Source organism: Sinohyriopsis cumingii, unplaced genomic scaffold, assembly GCF_028554795.1.
Source record: "Sinohyriopsis cumingii isolate HCF-2022 unplaced genomic scaffold, ASM2855479v2 utg000305l, whole genome shotgun sequence".
Lineage (NCBI taxonomy): Eukaryota > Metazoa > Mollusca > Bivalvia > Unionida > Unionidae > Sinohyriopsis > Sinohyriopsis cumingii.
Genome location: NW_028315886.1, coordinates 356478 through 378532, shown reverse-complemented (window position 1 = coordinate 378532; position 22055 = coordinate 356478). Strand labels below are relative to the sequence as shown.

The window sequence follows — 22055 nt, the reverse complement described above, 5'->3', positions numbered from 1 at the left end:
TGTCTGCAGTGTGGTAAACAATCAACATAGACCTTGATCTGCCAGTATGTGTGACTGTTGATCTAGAACTACACTGTGTTAGGTAAACATCATATACACTGTTGTAATAAATCAGCATAGACCTTGATCTTTTGAAATAAGCCAACATATACCTTGATCTAGATCTCCACTGTTGTAGGTAAATATATAATTTGATATGCCAGAACACAATATGACAACACATCTAGGTCTACACTGTTGTAGCTAATCAAAATAGGCCTTAATCTGTAAGTCCAATATAAGAAATGTTCCTAGGACTTTATCATATGGGGGCTTCCTGCATCCTTGTAATAAAAATCTGGGGGAGTGATTTAGAACAAAAATGAGGGGGAGGAGGAAAAGCCATACTTCAATATTTACATAACCATTTCAATATCCATCTGTCTTTCTTCATGCTACACTCTCTAAGACCGCTATTGAAATTAAAATCTTAAAAAGATCTTGCCTCTATATGGATAAGTATTAATCTGTCAATTGGTAACAAGCTTAATCTATAGTGGTATGAATATTGTTCTGTACTGAAATCACTTTCAGTCTGCTGTCTGAGAGAGGATACACATGCCTAGATTAGCAAGCTAGAACAAGTTTAAAAACTGTTCCTTTAAGATGGTATGTACAATTGTTTACAGGTAATAGGTATTTTAGTTGGTTATTTCCGTTCCAAAATAAGTCTTTTCAAAAGTTCTGTCAAAGTTTAACTTTCTTGAATAATCATTCTACAGACTATACAAGATTTACCATTTAGTGATGAACTATTAGCATTGTAAGTCTATTAATGCCCTAGTTCAAGCAGGTATTTTGATCAAATAAATATCTTTCCTTCTTATCTTCAGTTTTAGATTCTTATTTATTAAATATATCCTAACATTTATGATAGGGTCATAATGTTTTTGCAGCACACGATCCTGCAGTGCTAAGAAACGAGAAAGAAGAAAGAAAAAAAAATCACTCTACTTTTAAATTGTCTGTATTTTAAGTGAGCCTGTTTTGTCTCCCTTTTCTTTTTAGTACAACTGAAACTTTCGTGAAATTATATGGAACAAAACTGACCTAATACCCCCTATATTGTAGCTGTCTTGTAACTATTTATACCCTGACAACCAAGAAGTCTGAAACTCTGCAGCATGTTTTGATTAGTTGTTTTATTATAACAAATCTAACTAGGTGTCTCACATTGCTGCTCCAGTTTACTTTCGACACTCCTCCCTAATCTAATTTTAAGTTGACAGTAACCACTAATTTTACGTCCCTTCATGGCTGATTTCACTTTCTGGAAAGAGACCAAATTGTTGTGCATGCGACAAAGACACTAAAGTGAATCACTTGCATAACACATCTAGGACACTCGTGTTTCGGTCATAAAAAATTAGTGGAATTTCCAAGTATCCCTTTGTATCCGCATACATCTTCAGACCTTGGAATGGAAGAGATATGGTGAAAAAAATGCAATTACAGATGAGTTTAGATTAATATTTGTTCAACTCGTCATAACAATTAAAATGTGTATACTACTACACAAATGTCATCAGTACATCGTATTTTGTATGTGTGACTTAGGGGGAGGTTTTAAGCATCCAAATTCATTCCAATTTTGCGTGAGTCACGCACAGGAATCATATATTTGAGCATGAACTTTGATTTCATTTTTTGTCATCAGTTGGGGACTGTACTGGACATTAGCTCATCTATTAGAACTCTTGGTCTGCATTTGAGTAATTTGCTTACAACTTTGGGTCCTGATAGTGTTTTGTTTCCTATCATTTCTCCTGTATTCTGCATTCTGTAATTTATTTAAAATGGACTTTGGAAATTGAAATGGAAGGAAACTATAAAAAGTCAATATTCAGTACAGGTCCTTCTTTACCGAATATTCATTCAGTAAGAAATAATATCAAAGCTGCTGCTTGATGAGGAAAAGTATGTAAATTCATGCATGTCTCTATGCTTAAAAGTATATGTATCTGTAGCATATTAAAAGGATGCCTACTATACCTGGAAAGGTTTTTGATACATTAAAGGCACATCCTACAAAAATAAAAGAAGATATTTTGGTCTACGTTACTCATGCTGATTTATGTGTATGCCTAGCAAGACAACTGAGAAATAACAAATGAATATGTCGTACTCAATTTGTATGGCAGATAAGCATCTTTCATAAAAAGTGTTAAGACTCTAGATGTCACATGGATTCTTATTTTTAAGTGAAATGTGAAATTGAATTTATGTTTTAGAACTGTTAGATGAAGCTGCAATTAAAACTAAATATAGTATGCAAAATTATTCATGTGATAAATGTCTAAAAGACTTGTCAATATGATTCTTGCTTACCTTGTGCCTCCAGTTCCATCACTAACTTGGGCCACCAGGTGTCTCTCATGCTAGTATCCCGAGCATCAACATAGTTCAGGATCTTGAGGTGACGTGGAACTTCACAGTCCTTCAATAAAACTGGGACAACACATTTTCTCCTTTCCTCAAACCCTTGAGTAATGGCCATATCAATTTCATGCAAAACAAAACCACTCTCAAATGCTTCCCTGGTCATGACTACTACAGTCTTGTAGGCATTTCTGATGCTGTCATCAGCAAATTTCAACAATGGTGTTCCTGGAGTATTGTCTCGATCATACTCACAACAAACAAACCCGTGGTCATTTTCTAGTCTTTCTATAGTTTGCTTGACCCAATGTATGTCTGAGCTAGAGTAACTGAAAAAGGCATGGTATTTCTTATCTCGTGGCAGAGCTCTCTTTTGTACAGACACTTGGCATTCCCCTTGTTTAGTGGAAACTGATTCAACTGACTGTGCTTGCTCACTTGGTTCAATCGTTTTCTGCCAAGCAAAATAAAAATATTAAACATCTATCAGTTTCCCATAATTAAGATTTGTATCTTTAAAAATAAGAAATTTTAATGCAACACTATCTACAACGGCAGGAAAGGTTAATCAATGATAGGTCTGCAGTTGCAGTTTTTGTTTTAAATTAGATGCTGCACAATGGATAACAAGTGGATTTGCACTGTCATGTTTAAACATCATTTTAAACCCCATCTTGTGTTATTTGTGATTATAGAGATGTAACAAGAATAATAATGAGTTACTTTGAATGTGGAAATTTAATATCCATAACAGGAGTTCAAAGTGGGCTAGATATCATTCAATTACCCTATTAATTTGATTTGTCAATTCAGATCTGGCGATAAAGTCATTTTTATCAGAGTTTATTTTAAATAATAATAATAATACTTCCATGAAGATGAATACCTTTTGGTAAGGTTTTCATGCAGACACAGGCAGTTGCTAAGGAAGTTATGACATTACAAAAAACAGTCACTTCAGACACATTACTGATGAAACATGTCCTAAAAGTGCTCATACCAAGTTTGGTTAATAATGGCGCAGATGTTCTCAAGAAGCAACAAATAGGTGTTCTATATAATTGCTATGGAACTCACACTATTGCTTTGGACACACTTTCGAAAAGCATATCGTATGTAAAACTCTACCATCATTTGACGAATCCTAGCTCGTTCTAGTGATGATGTCAAAACATTGGTCCACTGGTTTTCTAATGATGCTACATAGTTACCAGATGAGGAAAACTGGAAACTATTTTAATGGCGAATGTCATAAGAAACATTCTTTCCAAATCTGATAAAAATTGTCTCTGCTGTTATATGAAGATAGAAAAAAATGTTTTCCGTCTGGTTGCTTTGGAAACCTAACAATTTATGAGGAAACCACGTTAGACATAACGTGAATAGTGTTTTTCCTAGCAAATATTCATATCACATTTGATATAAATTGGCCAAGCTATTCTTAAATCAAACTTGAAAATAGGTGTTCCACCCAGTTGCTAATGAAGTCATAGCAGTACTATGGGAGCAACATCAAAACATTTTGATAAAGCATAGAAATATTAAAGCATGATAAAGCATAGAAATATTAAAGCAAAGTTTGATTCTAACTAATATTAGCTGTTCTAGATAGGAACTAGAAATAGACGTTCCACCCTGTTGCTAAGGAAGTCACATAACTACTATGGAAGTAATTTTAAAATGGTTTGACAGAGCATCTTGCATGGAATATTCCACACTGATGTAGGGGAGTTACCCTGAAAAAATTTTAATAGTGCATTTAGGAACTAATCATTGCAAACTTAATCAACATTTAGTCCCTTTTGTGGCTTTGAAAACAACACCATTGCCAACATGGACACAATTTAGATTAAGCATGGCTTAAAAAAGGACTCTTATGAGGATGGTTTCACTTGGTCTTTCTATAAAACAACCAGAAAATACGTTTCTCACCAATAAGGATGCCACATCAAAGCTGATAGAGCTGCCCTGGATGCATTTTGATCAGGGCATTTATTTATCAGACATTAAACAATTTCACGAAAATCGGTACACCAGTCTAGAGATGCTGAAATAAGTTTTCCATAGATACAACGACGCTGCTACGGTAGCCATTCTGTACACACTTGTAATAAAGCATGTCTGAATAAATAACGCTAGTAAATTTCATCGAGAGGAATATTCTAAATCAAATTTCTCTAACGCCGATAGGTGAAAAATAAAAGAAAAATGACAATGTATGTACCACCACATCATGTGAAGTGATACTTCTTTGACAACAGAAATTCACAAGATGTTTACAATAGTCTGCGTGTCAACCCAACAGCCAATTTATCATGGGTGTGAACAGACCGACAGACAGGCATATACCAGCCACATGGATACCAAACATAAGGATGTTGACTGTTGGCCAAAGCAGGTTCAACAATAGGTCAAAGTGACCGATTGTTGGCAGATTAGTTTGTAATATACAAATGAACAGTTAACTTCAAGCTGATATATGTAAAAGACACCTGTCAAACTGGTTATAGCAACCTACTTCCTATTTACCATATCGATGTATTAACATGTTAAATCATGGACATTTTAATGTTTGACATTTCCAACCCCCACCCCCAAGAACATGCTTCCCTCTTACCCAGTGTGCAAAACATCCACGAAGAGTGGTGAAGATATCAAAGTCAATATTAGAAATTCTGTTTGAAAATTATGTATTCCTCAAGCACAGTGATGATGTCTCTGATGTTTGACATTTAACCCCGAAATGACCTTCCTCCTTAACCCAAGTGCAAATCACCCAAAACCATGTAGTTCAGTTTTCTGACATAACCTAACATTTTTATTTTGGGCAGAAAACCATGTTTCTGCTTTAAATCGCACCGACCTTGAACATTGATCTTTTAGTATAGGACATGATTCTTTCCTGAATATTCATTTTTACAATAACTGCACTTCATTCACAAAGTTAGGTAAATGCACATTGTAGTGAACTTCAGTTGATATGCACATGTCATTAATGCTTTAAAATCATACAAAGTGTGTGTGTGATTTGGATTTTTAACATAGCTTTAACAATTTTTCAGTCATCTCCCTATGATGTCTGCAGTGCGGCAGTTTATAGTGATGTCTAGCACTGGGGCATCAAGCCGCTGTCATGTAGCATGATGTCCAACCCAGTCACATTGTCCTGACAACAGGCCGACCAGTCCCACCACTAACCTCCTAATGCTGAGCTGAGCGCCAAGCGAGGCAGTTGTTAGTACCACTTTTGTAAGTATTTGGTATGACTCGGCTGGGGATCGACCTCCCGCATCCGAGGTGGATGATCTAACCACTAGGCCACCAGAGTGGTCAAATCATGCAAAGTTTATAGACACTAAGCATCTAAAGTTATAAATATGATATTCTTGAGAAGGCCGAAAAAAAAAGTATGTGTGGGTCTGGTTATATGACCTAACCTATTTTTACAACTGAGCCTTTATGTACATTTTCGGAGATAACAAACTCAGAGAAAACAAAACAATCAGGAGAAGAAAAAAATTAACAAAGGGATCTATTTATAATCAAAGTTAAAGTCAGGTTGCAACTGACAAATATTATACTGATGATTCATTTAAATCTATCTAGACACAAACAAAATGACAAGATGGTAGTGACCAATCTTAGTTTTAAGTTTAATAGAAACAGAACCACTTATATTTTTATTTCACCAAATGTGCTTATTTCTTTCCTTGGATCTATCAAACTTCTAGAAACTTTAGATTCAAGCTAATGAACTGATATGTGTAGGTAGGGCGAGAGATGATATCTTTGATTTCAAATAATCATTTTAGTCAGTTTTAAAAATAAAACATGTTCGTCACCAAAGAATATAAAGAAATTAAACCGATAAAACGAGCAAATTTACCCAAAGGGATTCAATTCAAATATCCAGTGGGACGTTATTAGAGTTATATAGACTGATCTCAATACACTCTTTACATTATACAATCCCGTATGGTGCAGTATGATATGGGCTGTTGTCTACATGCTACATGGTGAGGTCACAATACACCTTCAAGTCAGTATTCATATTAGATACTGTTGTTAACTATGAAACAGGTTAGAAGTTCACTTGCAAATGTTATTAAGAGCTGTTTTCTTTATGACCCAAAAGGTCTCGGAAACTATTAATCCTACGTATTTTGAGGCAATGTTTTTTTTTTACCTGCAATGCATAAATCACTTATACGTGTCCTCCGTACACACACATTTGCCGGATGGCAAATTCAAGGGCTTGCCGTTCCTGATTCAACCATCCGCTGTGTTAATCAAATGGTCATTTTAGCTGTGCTGATATAAACAATGAGAAAATTTAGTGGCTGAAAGAACCCCTGCTGAATATTTTGTCATCGTATGAGTACATCAGAAGAACATGACCCAATAGCTTGGCGGCAAGTTCAACAACATGTCTAGCTGCCGAATGGTGGGAAAATGTACTGATATTTCCAATGACTGAATGCAGAGGCAGAAAGACTAAGTGATGTACTTTGGTGTAAGAGTACATCAAATGAACTTTATGTTTCATTATTGTTTTCATTTCCAAGAGTAGCTGAATAAGCTGTGCATGCGACTTCGAAATCAAGACATGTTGAGAGTTAGACAAAATGCTGTTTCCAAAATTTTTGATAAGTATTTTGGGGCAAATTGGCTAAGGTTGTAATGAGATTAAACAGAGTGCTAGAAGTTTCTATAACTGATATTTCGCATGGAACACTATGTGTGATGCTTAGCTCATTGCATGGAGTAAGGTGTTTCCTTGGCCTGACATAATTCACTCTCAGTTTAATGGACAAACAAGAGCTATATGTCAGTGGTGTGAAGAAGTTTATGAAGAACATTAAACTCAATGGCAACCACTGGTTCTAGTCATATGGAAATTTAGCCACTTCAGGTATGCCCAACATGCTTCTGGGAAGGGACTGCAACTTATGCTGGTGCGACTTCTGTTTATTTTTTTCTTCAAAGAAGGAGTCCTGGACTCATAGTTTTAAAATCCTAGCAAGACCTCCAAGTCTATGTTTTTATATAACGTGGTTGTGATCATGTGAGCATTTGCATGGTAGTGATGACTGATGATATTAACTCTACCAACTATTCATATTTGTATGTATATTAAATGTTTAAACGAGACAGACAAAATACTTTTATATTTGAATTTCCATTCATTTTCTGAAGGCTTAAATAATAATGGCTGTATTGTCGATTGGATGACATCACCAATTTGGTCACTGGCATCTCATAGGACCACAAAACACTTCTCGAGTATACAAAATCCATATTTTGGTATGGGATTAAGGCAAGTATGTGTCAATACAGCTATCCATTCAAGAAAATTAGTGACAACAAGCTTTTGTAAGCTCACTGTGCTGACACAAGTCAAATCATAACCAGTTTCATTATATGAGTAGCCAGGATAACACATGAAGTCTTTAATTATTACTTCATGTTAATATTATTTAAAATATGGCAATTTCGACGAGTTAAATTTTGCTTTTTCTCCAATTTTTAAAAATCTATTATGATATCCAGCTATGAAGGTGATTACTGTCTGTAAAAGGTTGGATTTTACAAGGGTATATGTTTCTCTTTAAACTGACATAAACTCTCTATTGTCTAATTTATACTCTTATCATCTACAACGTGGTATGGCAAAACACATCTATCCTACATGTTTTATGTAGATAATACCACTCTGCCTATTATTTATTTCAACATATATCTGTGTTTCAATTTTACATTTTTATACTTTTGTTTTGGGGAGATCTCTAAAGGGCTTCATACTTGTACTCACCGTATCCTCATACCAAAATTGCAACAGTTTGCATGACTGAATCATATTGTCATGGAGTTCACAGCATACATCTGCATTCTCTTTGAGCAGGGACACAGGAATCAGGCTGTTGATACCGTCACCGTTGTATTCAGGACATTGTATAAAATGCTCAAACTTCAGACTCTGACCCAGGTAACCAATGATCTTGATGAGAGTGCCAGTGACAAACTTTCTGACCCCAATGCACAATTCTGAAGATGGAGTTCTGCCTTTTCTGTCCATTCTTGTGACTCTCATATATATGATGTAGTCCCTAACGTGAAGGGTCAGTTTGTGATAATGGTCCAGCTGAAAAACACCACACCCACAGAAGATCAGATTCTCTAGTGTCTCCTCTTTCTTCTTTGTGGCTATTGGCCAGTATGCAACACAGGCAGCAAGAAGTCTATGGAAAATGGGAGACGGCAAATATTTTCCTACGAAGAGAAAACATAGGACTGAGGAGCTTTCCATCTGAGGGTGTGGTAATGGGCAGATGACCTCTCTGGGAGTTTTCTGACGGAGCATACATGGAGCAAGAAAGCAATTCTCTTCCTAAAAAGTAAAAGGATTCATTTTAATGTGAATTTTGTCAGAGAGATAAATGTTTCATTTTTCATAATAAGCCCCATATGAGGAAACATAAATGAGTAATCAATTTACATTTTAACAAAGGCAATTATAAGTCATGTAATTGTATTATCAGTGTAACAAAGTAAATGCTACGTTTGTGAGACAGCAATCGTAACTGTTTACTGATATTTCTACAATGATAATGACATGGCAAAAGTCTGAGAAAAGTAATCCTTATGACCAACATTTCTTGGGCTGGAGAATCAACAATGCAAAGTATTTCAGAATGTGAGAAAACTTGGTCACTGCAATCTACGTTCCCCATGTGCAGTTTAGAATGATGAATGAAACCATCTGATCTAAATCATGAACATAACACAGATCAGTCAAAACATATTTTCATAAACAACAATGTTAACTTTTGAGAAATAATTTTTTTTTTGCACTAGATGACCCAGTATGCAAAACATGCACATCTTGATTCAAGTAGATGCAAACTTTCTGAACAATCAAACATATGTGCTTCTTGTAATTTCTTGAGATAAATGTGCCTAAAGCTAGTTACCAATAAAATCATGTAATTTTCTTGATATAAATGTGCCTCAGGAGAGTAGCTACTAAAATAAAGATTTTCTTGATAAATGTGATTAAAAAGGGTTATCAATAACAGCATGTCATTTTCTTTAGATATAAAAACCTCAAGCAGATTATCAATGAAAGCATTTCATTTTCTTTAGATATACGTACTTCAAGCAGATTATCAATGAAAGCAACAATAATAATAATCAACTGAGACAGACTCTTCACTGATATTTTACGAACTTAAACAAGCATCTTAAAATGAATACAAATTGAAATTTTCAATGCTGATATTACAGTGAGTGACCCAATCTTGAAGTACTAAGTATGGAATCCAATGCTTCCACAATGGTAGCCTGGTACACCATTTAATAATAGCTACTGGTCTGATTCATAAATACATTCCTGCAACTAATAACGCCCAGCCAATGAGTTATGTGAGAAAGCTTACCATTAATGCCACATATGTCCATAGTTCTTACCACGCTTATTTCATCCATGTGACATAAAAATCAAGCCGTTTTGCTAATCTTACTTTTCTTGTGTCAGTCTGTTTAACTCGGTCTCACATGGTATCCACGCACTAGGAACTACTCTTAAAAAGAAGAACCCTTTACTGTTTTCTGTTGTGCCTGATGGAGTTGTTATAAAAGTAAACAACAACATCAACAGATATATAACAAAGTAAAATTCACAGATAAAGCAAATTAAGGTGTCTCCAACTCTGATAATATGCACTTATCTATCCACACAGGTAATACACATCACTGGCTACAGAAAATCCAAACTCTTGCAAGAGCCACCTGCAAATACAGCAACAACCAGAAATGTTTTATGCCATATCTGCATTCTTCAAACTTTATCAGACAGCTCCAACTAGCCCCAATTGAATCAAACACTGAAAATAAATGAAAAGTCCTGCACTTAACAATCAGAGTGGTTCATTCATCAGTCCACACGCTATTACACAACAAGCTTTCCATGTTGCGTATTATTGCACAAGTAATAGCAACCCATACCACATTTCCAGAGAAAATGTAAATTTAGAAAAATAAATTAAAAATCTCCTCATAATCATTAGACACTTTGTTAGAGCTGTGTATTTTATTGCACACTTTGTAAGAGCTGTTAAGTTTATTACAAACTTTGTTAGAGCGGTGTAGTTTATTGCACACTTTGTTAGAACTGTGTAGTTTATTGCACACTTTGTTAGAGCTGTGTAGTTTATTGCACACTTTTTTAGAGCGGTGTAGTTTATTGCACACTTTTTTAGAGTGGTGTAGTTTATTGCACACTTTGTTAGAGCTGTGCAGTTTATTGCACATTTCGTTAGAGCTGTGTAGTTTATTGCACTTTATTAGAGTGTGTAGTTTATTGCACACTTTGTTAGAGCTGTGTTTTTATTATACAGTTGCCTAACATAGAAGGTTTTCCGAATTAGTATTGATCAAAGTTAAAAAGATATCAATTATTTATTGTTATTTTCACATGACATTCATCACTTAAATGTGTTAATAACAGTAATAATATCAAAAGATTGTATGATTTTGTTTCATCAATTATGTAACTTGTGTACCTAGAGTAGAATGGGAACTCCATTTCCCTCATTAAAATATTCACATTAATGCTCGTTTAGAAAAATAAAGCACGTGGCTCGAGATGCTCATGATGCAGTACTTGCAACACGTAATAATTATAACTTGGTGTTTTTGTCTTGACTTTGTTTCTTTTCTAAGTGCAACATATATATCTCGATTCTACTTAGAATGTCATCCAGATTTTCATAAAAGTGCACAAAACCTGACAACTTTATTAAGAGTGAGTCGCATTAATAGTATCTGATGAGTACTGTGCTTTTAATCTGCATATATGCCAACCCCTGGCGAGGAAAAGGTGTAATCCCAGTGGACAAAAAGAGTAATGAGAGTAGAAAAAGAGTAATCCACATATAACACAATAAAAATTCAATGAACATGTGTACACAATGATTAATTTATCCCGATGGCCTTTTCACATCGACAATTGCTTCAAGTTTTAGTACACAGCACTTTGAGCTTTAAAAAGCAACAGACTTTAGAAATGTCCTTAAACATGACATGAAATATTCAACATGACATTAATGAATGAAACATACTGGAAAGCAAATTCTAAGCATAAGCGCCAGAAGCAGTGTGCCAGCTGGTTCTACTGATCCACATAAAACATGGAAAGGGACAATTAGGTTCCATACAAATTCTATTGGTGAAAAAACTCCATATCAATATGGCTTTCCACTGGGAGAGTAGAGACAATTTTGTCAAGACGACCACCATGGTAACCATACCGCATCATTTTCATTTATGCCCACCTTGACAGATGGTTAAATTTAGATGTGTACTCGTTAATTTATATGTAGATTTATATTTTAAAATGAACTAACCTTGATTTTGGATGCCTCCTGGTTGTATATTCTCAGCTTAGCAATTATGTTCAACTGCTCCATTAGTAACAGTATGTGTTTCTTGTTGTTATGGAGGTCTGGGTGTTTCTCTTTTGTCCAGATAGCATCTTGACACAAAACAAAAGTAGTTGTTACATATTTGAATCAAGTTTGCGCATTGATGTATCATCAAAGATAAATATCAAGGAAAGCAAAAATGCATCGAAGGAACTAATATAATACTGGTTGAAAAGAATTTCCAGGAATGCAACAGAATCCAATATATGCATTTCTAATCTCATGGTCATGAAACCATCTTGAATATTTTTACATTAGGTCCAATCTTGTGTATAATATCATGCATTAACTTAAATATCTAGACATTAATATTACAATTTCTCACTATCCAGATAATTCATAAACAAAAGAAAATTAATCATTAATGTTTTCTCTGTCCAGATAAATCAGGTACTAATTCTCAATTTTCGAGAATATTTTGTCTAAAAAATAATATAATGCCAGTGAATCAATTCACATCATCAATAAAGAGCACTTCATAATAATGACGCAGTGTTTTGTTTACAATACTTCTGGCTGCATTTCCGTTTTGTTTGTTAAACTATGTCAGTGTCTTTACCAAGGACATCTACAGTTGTCAGTGACAAGTATGAATCAATATATAATGATGATCCTTAAGTTTCTAGGTAAATTCACGAACTGTAGAATATATCTGGTTATTTGATCAGTTTGCTTCAAATATTAACAAAATCAACTGAATCAAGTCTGACAAAATGTCACTCATCACTAAAAATGTATCTAAAAACTTGTCCCAAACTATATTAATGTATTGATGCAAACTGCCTATTGAGGCTAGTTCAAATATTACTATTGTTTCATAACTGAGAGATTCTCTTTTACAGTTAAATGTATTATCGAATGATGTACATCGTCTTTGCTCTGAAAATTGGGAGAGATAATCCATATTTTAAATAAATATCGTCAAGCTATCTTGGCACTAAAACCAGATATGGTGATGATTACCCTAAATATGCAATGATACTCTTGGTACAAAATCAACGCTGAACCAACAAATTCAAAAATGTGGATTTCAAGGTGAAATCTGTAACTGCTAAAAGTGAGAATTCTAAAACTTGTTAACCTCGCACTTCAGAGTTGCTGACCACTATATTTGCTAATAAATGACAACCCAGTTTACGTGTATTGGTCAAATAGAGATAATAAACTGCATAAACAGTTAAAACTTTTATCACACATGTTAATCCACTTTACTGAAAATCTGAACTGTCTACAACAACTCTTTGGGTATACCACTGAGTAATCAAGAGTTGTGAAGTGTCAGCTGTTTTTACTGGTGCCTGTCGACAACACATGAAGTCAATCCACAAAACTAATCAAAGACGTGTAATGTTATGATGGTGTCTATTCAAACACGTTTTAAGTATTCTTTAATTAAAGTTCTAAAATGAACATTGCATTTTTCACATGATTTAAAGGAAGTTACTCATGACCGAAAATTACATTTTTGTACGATTTAATATTTTTACAAGTTTGAAAATAAATTATTAAAATCACAAAATTCATTGTATTCTTCATATATATCCAAACACTGGGTTAACAGATACAAATCCACTTGTACTTGTTAATGTTATTATGCTTACAAGCCAGTACTGCCAACAATGCAAGACTGTTGACATTAAAATCATGTTCAGAGTGCTGACTATTGACTTTTCATTAAAATGCATCTTGTAAGAATTCACATGTACATGTGTACAAGCCACTGTGTTGAGAAGTCCAATGATGCACAACAATAGAAGCAATAACCACTGGCTTAACATTAATGCTAATTAGGTCTGGTTTTCAAAGCTCCTTCACAAAAATGTTACTATGTTAGCATTCAGATATGTACCAATTTATTCAGAGTCAATTAAATAGTGCAAGAAGTGTTTTAATGATAATGCTATTTCACCAATCATGCAAGAAGAGTAGTGAAAGACTTTCAAGATGGCAACTGTTACCATCATCTGACAAGAATGAATTAAAAATAGCTTTAGCCATTCAGGAAAACCTGATGCTGATATCTGTCCTTTCAAGAGAAGCAGCCTTAGATAGATTTTAGAAGGTACATCATGGATGCCATTGAATAAGCTGTACCAAAATTATTTTAATACAAGAAAAACTATATATGTAATAAACACATTGTTAAGTAAGTCAAATTTGGTAGTACTGTCATCCATTCCGGAGAAAAGTAGATTTTACAAGATTTATAAATTAGGGCATCTGCAAGAAGTGTCTTAGTGAAATCAATGTGTCAATATGAATATCCCTTCAAGGGGATAATTGATAATATTATGTGTCAATCTGAAAATCCCTTCAAGGGGACAACTGATATTATGAGTCAATATGAATATCCCTTCAAGGGGACAATTGATAATGTTATGTGTCAATATGAATATCCCTTCAAGGGGACAATTGATACTATTATGTGTCAATATGAATATCCCTTCAAGGGGACAATTTATACTATTATGTGTCAATATGAATATCCATTCAAGGGGACAATTGATACTATTATGTGTCAAAATGAATATCCCTTCAAGGGGACAATTGATACTATTATGTGTCAATATGAATATCCCTTCAAGGGGACAATTGATACTATTATGTGTCAATATGAATATCCATTCAAGGGGACAATTGATACTATTATGTGTCAATATGAATATCCCTTCAAGGGGACGATTTATACTATTATGTGTCAATATGAATATCCCTTCTAGGAGACAACTGATACTATTATGTGTCAAAATGAATATCCATTCAAGGGGACAATTGATATATTATGTGTCAATATGAATATCTCTTCAAGGGGACAATTTATACTATTATGTGTCGATATGAATATCCATTCAAAGGGACAATTTATACTATTATGTGTCAAAATGAATATCCCTTCAAGGGGACAATTTATACTATTATGTGTCAATATGAATATCCATTCAAGGGGACAATTGATACTATTATGTGTCAATATGAATATCCCTTCAAGGGGACAATTTATACTATTATGTGTCAATATGAATATCCATTCAAGGGGACAATTGATACTATTATGTGTCGATATGAATATCCATTCAAGGGGACAATTGATACTATTATGTGTCAAAATGAATATCCCTTCAAGGGGACAATTGATACTATTATGTGTCAATATGGATATCCATTCAAGGGGACAACTGATACTATTATGTGTCAATATGAATATCCCTTCAAGGGGACAATTTATGCTATTATGTGTCAATATGAATATCCATTCAAGGGGACAATTGATACTATTATGTGTCAAAATGAATATCCCTTCAAGGGGACAATTGATACTATTATGTGTCAATATGGATATCCATTCAAGGGGACAACTGATACCATTATGTGTCAATATGAATATCCCTTCAAGGGAAAAATTTATACTATTATGTGTCAATATGAATATCCATTCAAGGGGACAATTGATACTATTATGTGTCAAAATGAATATCCCTTCAAGGGGACAATTTATACTATTATGTGTCAATATGAATATCCATTCAAGGGGACAATTGATACTATTATGTGTCAAAATGAATATCCCTTCAAGGGGACAATTTATACTATTATGTGTCAATATGAATATCCATTCAAGGGGACAATTGATACTATTATGTGTCAATATGAATATCCCTTCAAGGGGACAATTTATACTATTATGTGTCAATATGAATATCCATTCAAGGGGACAATTGATACTATTATGTGTCAAAATGAATATCCCTTCAAGGGGACAATTGATACTATTATGTGTCAATATGGATATCCATTCAAGGGGACAACTGATACTATTATGTGTCAATATGAATATCCATTCAAGGGGACAATTGATACTATTATGTGTCAATATGGATATCCATTCAAGGGGACAACTGATACTATTATGTGTCAAAATGAATATCCCTTCAAGGAGACAATTTATACTATTTTCATGATGGCCACAATGGCCACTGTGTTAAAGGTCTGACTAACTAGAATACATTTTTCAAGATGGTCACCATACCTGCCATATTATATTTCAGATCATTTTCATTTTAATATAAAGCACCATCCAGATATAATGTGAAGTGTTTTGGTGAAAATTCCATGATTCTAAGGTCATCTGTTTAAGATAAGTAACTATACAAGTAGTTGATGGTCATGCTAGACGTTTGAAAGGCAACATTTTAATTTACAATCAAATGGATATGTTGTTAGTGAACACACAAAACCATTTGGACAAACACTACCCCCAGGTGTAAGTGTAATTATTGCTATTATAAGTGACAAAAAAACATAATTTGGGCATAAAAGGTGTAATCTATAAACATTACATTTTAACTACTACCCTGGTTCTGCAGCTGGTCAAAATTCGTGTAAGAAATGGCAAAACCCACATGGAATAGAACCAGAATACAACAAAAAATATACTGAAAAATTATGTATATTTAGCACACAGTTTAACTAGTCTACAAGACAATGTGTATCTTTTTGCAATGAACACATCTGATCTGACAAGTTTTGAAGTTTCAAAAGATCATGTGCAATAACATTTTCTGCCATATATCATCCACAACGTACATTGTAAATCATTTCACTTAACATCTGGCACCATTTTCTTTAATAGTATAGATGGTACACTTACTAACTGGGTTTTCAATATCATGAATCTATTAGATAAAGTTCACATTGAAAGAAACTCGTCTGTTTTCTTAAAAATGGGTTAGTTGCTATAAATAGCCAATAAGGAAAGTACTCTTACACTATTCCTATGCAGCAGTCACCTTTTTAAGAAAATCCTCAAATTTATAACAGTGAAATTAAAGTGATGATTATAAAAATGACAAAATCAACTTTTCATTGCTTTATTTTTATTTTATTTTTTAATGTACTGTTACTTATATTTGATTTACTTTATATTTGATTTAATTTGTGTTTGATTTGATTTGATTGTTTGTGGGTTTTGGAATCTTTTTATTTTTCTTTACATGTCAGTGTAATGTAATTTTTTCTACTAGGAATTTTATAGCTTCCAGAAATTCAGTTTGACCTGAAAGTTTCCATAAATACCTAGTAATATAAACACTTGCTTCTATTTTTGACATTGTTCCTGTTCTTGATTGTGGGTGAAGTAAACAACTTTTTCTCGAGTGAAATGATTGGTTTTTATCAAGGACATAAAGGAGCTATGTGACTTTTATATGTAAACATGATCATGTCATCCTCTATTTTGCAGTTAGGCATTTCCGAAATTGCGAAATACTTAGCATTAATAGTGATGTTTAGAGAGAGAGAGAGAGAAAGAGAGAGATCGGAGAGTCCAGGCTTTTAAACACTTGATGTCAAGTTGTTTTCTTCTGTTGTGACCAGTACTGAAGTATTTATATTTTTGAGTTTTTGAGTTATATGTTAATTCTTCGTCAGATTACATGGAATCTAAAAGTCTTGATTAATTTGTTTCTCTGAAAATATTATTGTATTCATACAGAATTCTTGAACAAGGACATTTCCTGGAAATGTTATTTGGATTTCCAAAACCGGAGGATAAATTATTGCATTTGTACAAGTAACTGTAGACTTCAACACAGTACAGGCTACAGCATACATCATCACCTTCCATCTTGGATTCATCCTCGGGACTCGAACTTGAAATCATTAGAACATTTCAATATTAGGACTAAAAAAATTTTATTCATGGATTATTCTTGCATTATTTTTGGATTTGATTCTGGAAACCGTTATATTTTTCAAAACTTGCTGTTTTCACTCTTTCTTGTGTTACTGTTTTTTCGAGCCTAGACACATAAGATATACCAAAAACGCACAATCCATACATAGTCCAGCGAAAGCATAAAGATTACTCTTAAATGGTTAGATGCATGTTTATATATGACCATCTGTACCAAAGGAAGTTGCACAATTTTCAAGACGGGGCATCTATATTGGATTTCTGAAGAGCCTCATTTGCCATTTAAAACCAATCTAACATCATAATAATTTTTTTCAAGAAAACCACCATGTCATGATTCTCAAGCCTGCTACCATGGTGGCCATATTAAACATGGAATGTTTGCATCATGTGAAGTCTTTTAGTGAAAAGCATGCTGATATATCAACACAAGGCAGCCACATAGTATTGTCTGAGAGGTACCAACTATATAACATACAAATCTTTCTTCAATTATTTCATGTCAACATGATCATCTATTCGCAGTCAGAAGCAATAACAAGATTTTTCACATGACTGCCTTGGTAGCCATATTGAATGTCAGAGCCATACTGGATATCACATGGCATCATTTTCATTTAAAACCAACTAGACATCATAACCAGTCATTTAGTTGGAAGGCCATGTCCATATTGTCATCCTTTTTGAAGTAGTAGGGGGTTGTCCATAAAGGGCATCTGCAAAGATGGGGGAGAGGGGCTTTGTCAAATGAAGACAAGTGGGGACAAGGGGGAGGGGGTGTAAAGGACATTGTGGACATCTGAAATCTAGTAATTTTTTGTTATGATATTCTGTGTTGAACAGCTGCTTTAGGCCTACTGTGTGTATTCCTGTATGTTTTGCGGACATCCTTAATGGGTGGTCACTAAGTATAAATTTGCTAATTTCAGCTCGTACGTTTCGTGCCATGGATTATAATGCTGTCAGGCATTTCTGCGCACTTAAGGTTTCCGCCTCCAATATTGAAGAAAAACGCATACTGAATTCGACTGATTGACGAAAATAAAATATTGCAATGCTTACCATTTGAAAAGAGGCAATTGTCACCAGAATATTTTGTTCATACTAATATTAATTTTTGGACACACCAGATACCACCGCCGTGTTTTCATAACTCATGAATGGTCAACGTATTCTGCGTACAGCTTTGAAAAGATGTAATATTTACCTATCTGGCTATAGAAATGGAATATATTACTTTGGACTGTTTCTTTCAGCACTTCAGTCGAGTAATTAGGTCAGGTTTATAGCTAGTTTTACAAAATTCAATGTAATAATGCCGATAGATGGCAAGAGCTATTAAGCAAACTAAACCGATCCTGTAAAGAAAATTAGTAAAGTTCAACATTTAATAAAAAATAAGCTAATATGTGGAAAAGAAATAACAATTAATAGGATGTAATGTGTTTACAACGTCTTGTTTATGGAGACAAATTACTAAAGAATTTAGAAACAGACTATACGCCCCGGAATTTCGTTCTAGCGGCATGTTGATACGTTGGGTAGCAGACGATTTTGTACATGTGGGACAACTTCTTGCAAAAGTAATATATTCCATTTCTAAAGCCGGATATATAAATATTACCGTACTTTTGCGCATTTAAGATGCACCTAATTATAAGACGCACCCATATATAAGACGCGGGTTTTGACGATTTGTGTAAAAAATATTTTACATAAGACGCCCACAAATATAAGACGCACGCGGCCTAGCCATCTGCCGCACCGAGCAATTTATCTCCAGTGGTTTCCTTTCCTTTATCATAAATGAAAATTTGTCCAATGTTTCATCACCCGTCGGATGTAAACAAGGCTTCATTACCATTTTTAGCTGAGATCAAAGAATTGTCTGAGGCAGGACCGCAACGGTTATCATTTATTCTTATCTCCCGCTAGGCCAATAGTGGATGGGTTGAGTACCTGGTATCTAGATTCTAGAACACATGTGTCAAACTCAAGGCCCACAGGCCACATCAGGCCCGGCATATAATTATATCCGGCCCGAGAGAGAATTTTAGGCAAAAGTATTTTTTAATGGCCCTGCGATATAAAGTGCAAATCAAATTCCCTAATTCGCAGCCTTGCCAAACATCCAGCTCTGACAAATTGGCATAAGAGCAAAAATGGGTATGCCAATGATTTTTTATTATTAAAACTTTTTTCTGTTTTAATTTATATTAATGTTTAAAAAAGGTTTAATTTTCCGCTTATTGAATGTTTATCCTGTTTGGCCCGCAACCTTACGTGTGATTTGAGTTTTGGCCCACTGAGCCATAGAGTTTCACATCCCTGTTCTAGAACAATAAACGCCAGATGTAAAGGCGGCTTCATTGATCTGCTAGGCCAAGTCTTCAGCGGGTGGGATTAGTACCGTACATAGACCAATAAATGCCCGATGTATGCGGTCAGCATATATACCGGTAAACGTGGGAATAGTCTCTTATTACCGGTATATATAAATGAGTGATAAATTTGCTTAGCATTTTTAAAATTTATAAAATTGTCACGATGCCGAAGCAAAAATCATATACGGCCGACTTTAAATTAGACGTCATCAAGTTTGCCAAGGAGCGTGGCAACAGAGCTGCTGAAAGAGAATTTAGCTGCAGCGAGAAGAATGTACGTGATGGGAGGTTGAGGAAGAGGAGATTAAGAAGATGAATTTAAATTTAAAACATTTACTCCTACTAAACTTAGATCTGCAATAATTATACAAAACAATGAAATGAAAGGATTTGAAATTTGAAGTGGCCTGCATTGGATTGGTAAATGTGGTAATTACTGAACACTTACCCAATTGTTTTTACAACTAGGAATGAAAATCGTGAAACGTGAATATCGACCGCAATAATCGTCCTTCAATATCACACACTGTACCGTTCGTTCGTGTTAAAAAATACTTAGATAAGACGCCCATTAATATAAGACGCACTGGGGTAAGTAAAATTTTGTATAAGACGTGTCTTATATACGCGAAAATATGGTACATCATTTCAAACCTGTGCGCAGAATAGGTCGACCGTTCATGAGTTATGAAAACACGGGGGTGGTATTCACAGGCATACAGCAGTGAGCACACAAGCTGAAGTGGCAGATGTAGGCACTGTGGAGCCTGCATCTGTTAGCACTATTCTGTCAACTGCATCATCAACTTCTGCAACTGAAGGTAGTGATGATGGTCTGCCAGTTGTTCGCAAGTTATTTGACCGGCTACAGTCTGCATTTGTTGAAGTCGAGGAAGACATTGACAGTCTATAGAATTTAGGTTTCTGTGAGATGACAACCTTAGTTGTATGTTCTAAATAAAGACATTTTAAAGAAAGAACTTTCTGTTTAATTTTTTTTTTGTTTTGAGCTACATGTTGTGATGAGATCAGTGAGGTTATATTTTGAGAGCACCAGCTATTACACTGCCTGACCATAGTGCCAGATGTGGACGTCCGCAGCCAGGGGAGGGGGTAAGCCACATGCGGACAAAAGCGGACAAAGGGGTGGTGGTGGTGTAGGAAAACAGGTATTATCTGCGGACGTCCTTTATGGACAACCCCTAATAAGAATATTTTCAGGATTGGCATTATGGCAGCCTCATGGATACAGAGTGGCACCATTTTCATCCTAGACCAACTAGATCTCATTATAAAACATTTAGTAAATAGTCCATGTCAATATGATTATCTGTTCAGGAACAATATCAATAACATGATTTCAAGATTGTTGGAATGGTGGTCAATAGGACCATCCAATATGGGCACCATTTTAATTTAGGAACAACTAGACCTAGCCTGAATAAAAATGTCATGACAAGTGATAAGAGATCCCTATCAGTGTTGTAACTTGTGTTGTAACTACTTTAATGGTTAACAGTTAAATAAACATTTTATACTGTGTAGAGTACATTTTTATGTGTGAATTTAACACTAATTTGCAGGAGTTCTGATGCATCACTGGTCTCCAGGTGTGTCAATTTAACACTAGTCTGCAGGAGTTCTGATGCATCACTGGTCTCTAGGTGTGTCAATTTAACACTAGTCTGCAGGAGTTCTGATGCATCACTGGTCTCTAGGTGTGTCAATTTAACACTAGTCTGCAGGAGTTCTGATGCATCACTGGTCTCTAGGTGTGTCAATTTAACACTAGTCTGCAGGAATTCTGATGCATCACTGGTCTCTAGGTGTGTCAACTTAACACTAGTCTGCAGGAGTTCTGATGCATCACTGGTCTCTAGGTGTGTCAATTTAACACTAGTCTGCAGGAGTTCTGATGCATCACTGGTCTCTAGGTGTGTCAACTTAACACTAGTTTGCAGGAGTTCTGATGCATCAGTGGTCTCTAGGTGTGTCAGTTTATAAAAGTTTTGTTCATCTCAAAGGATCTACCTGATTTGTTATTTAGTTTAATTCACATGAAATGTAAAGAGACATTAA

General features: G+C 34.7%; 1 protein-coding gene across 2 annotated transcripts in view; it reads right to left on the bottom strand.

Annotated features, from left to right (window-relative positions):
* Positions 1-22055, bottom strand: part of LOC149774366 (uncharacterized) — a 121343-nt gene that overhangs the window by 8941 nt on the left and 90347 nt on the right. The window contains exons 10-13 of one of the 2 annotated variants that reach the window (XM_089945364.1): positions 11823-11950; positions 8231-8806; positions 2368-2872; positions 2032-2064 (exon numbers count right to left, since the gene is read on the bottom strand). In XM_089945364.1, coding sequence (XP_089801490.1) covers positions 2032-2064; positions 2368-2872; positions 8231-8806; positions 11823-11950 — 1242 coding nt within the window. The remainder of the gene's footprint in view (positions 1-2031; positions 2065-2367; positions 2873-8230; positions 8807-11822; positions 11951-22055) is intronic. The other variant, XM_089945366.1, reaches the window with a different exon arrangement.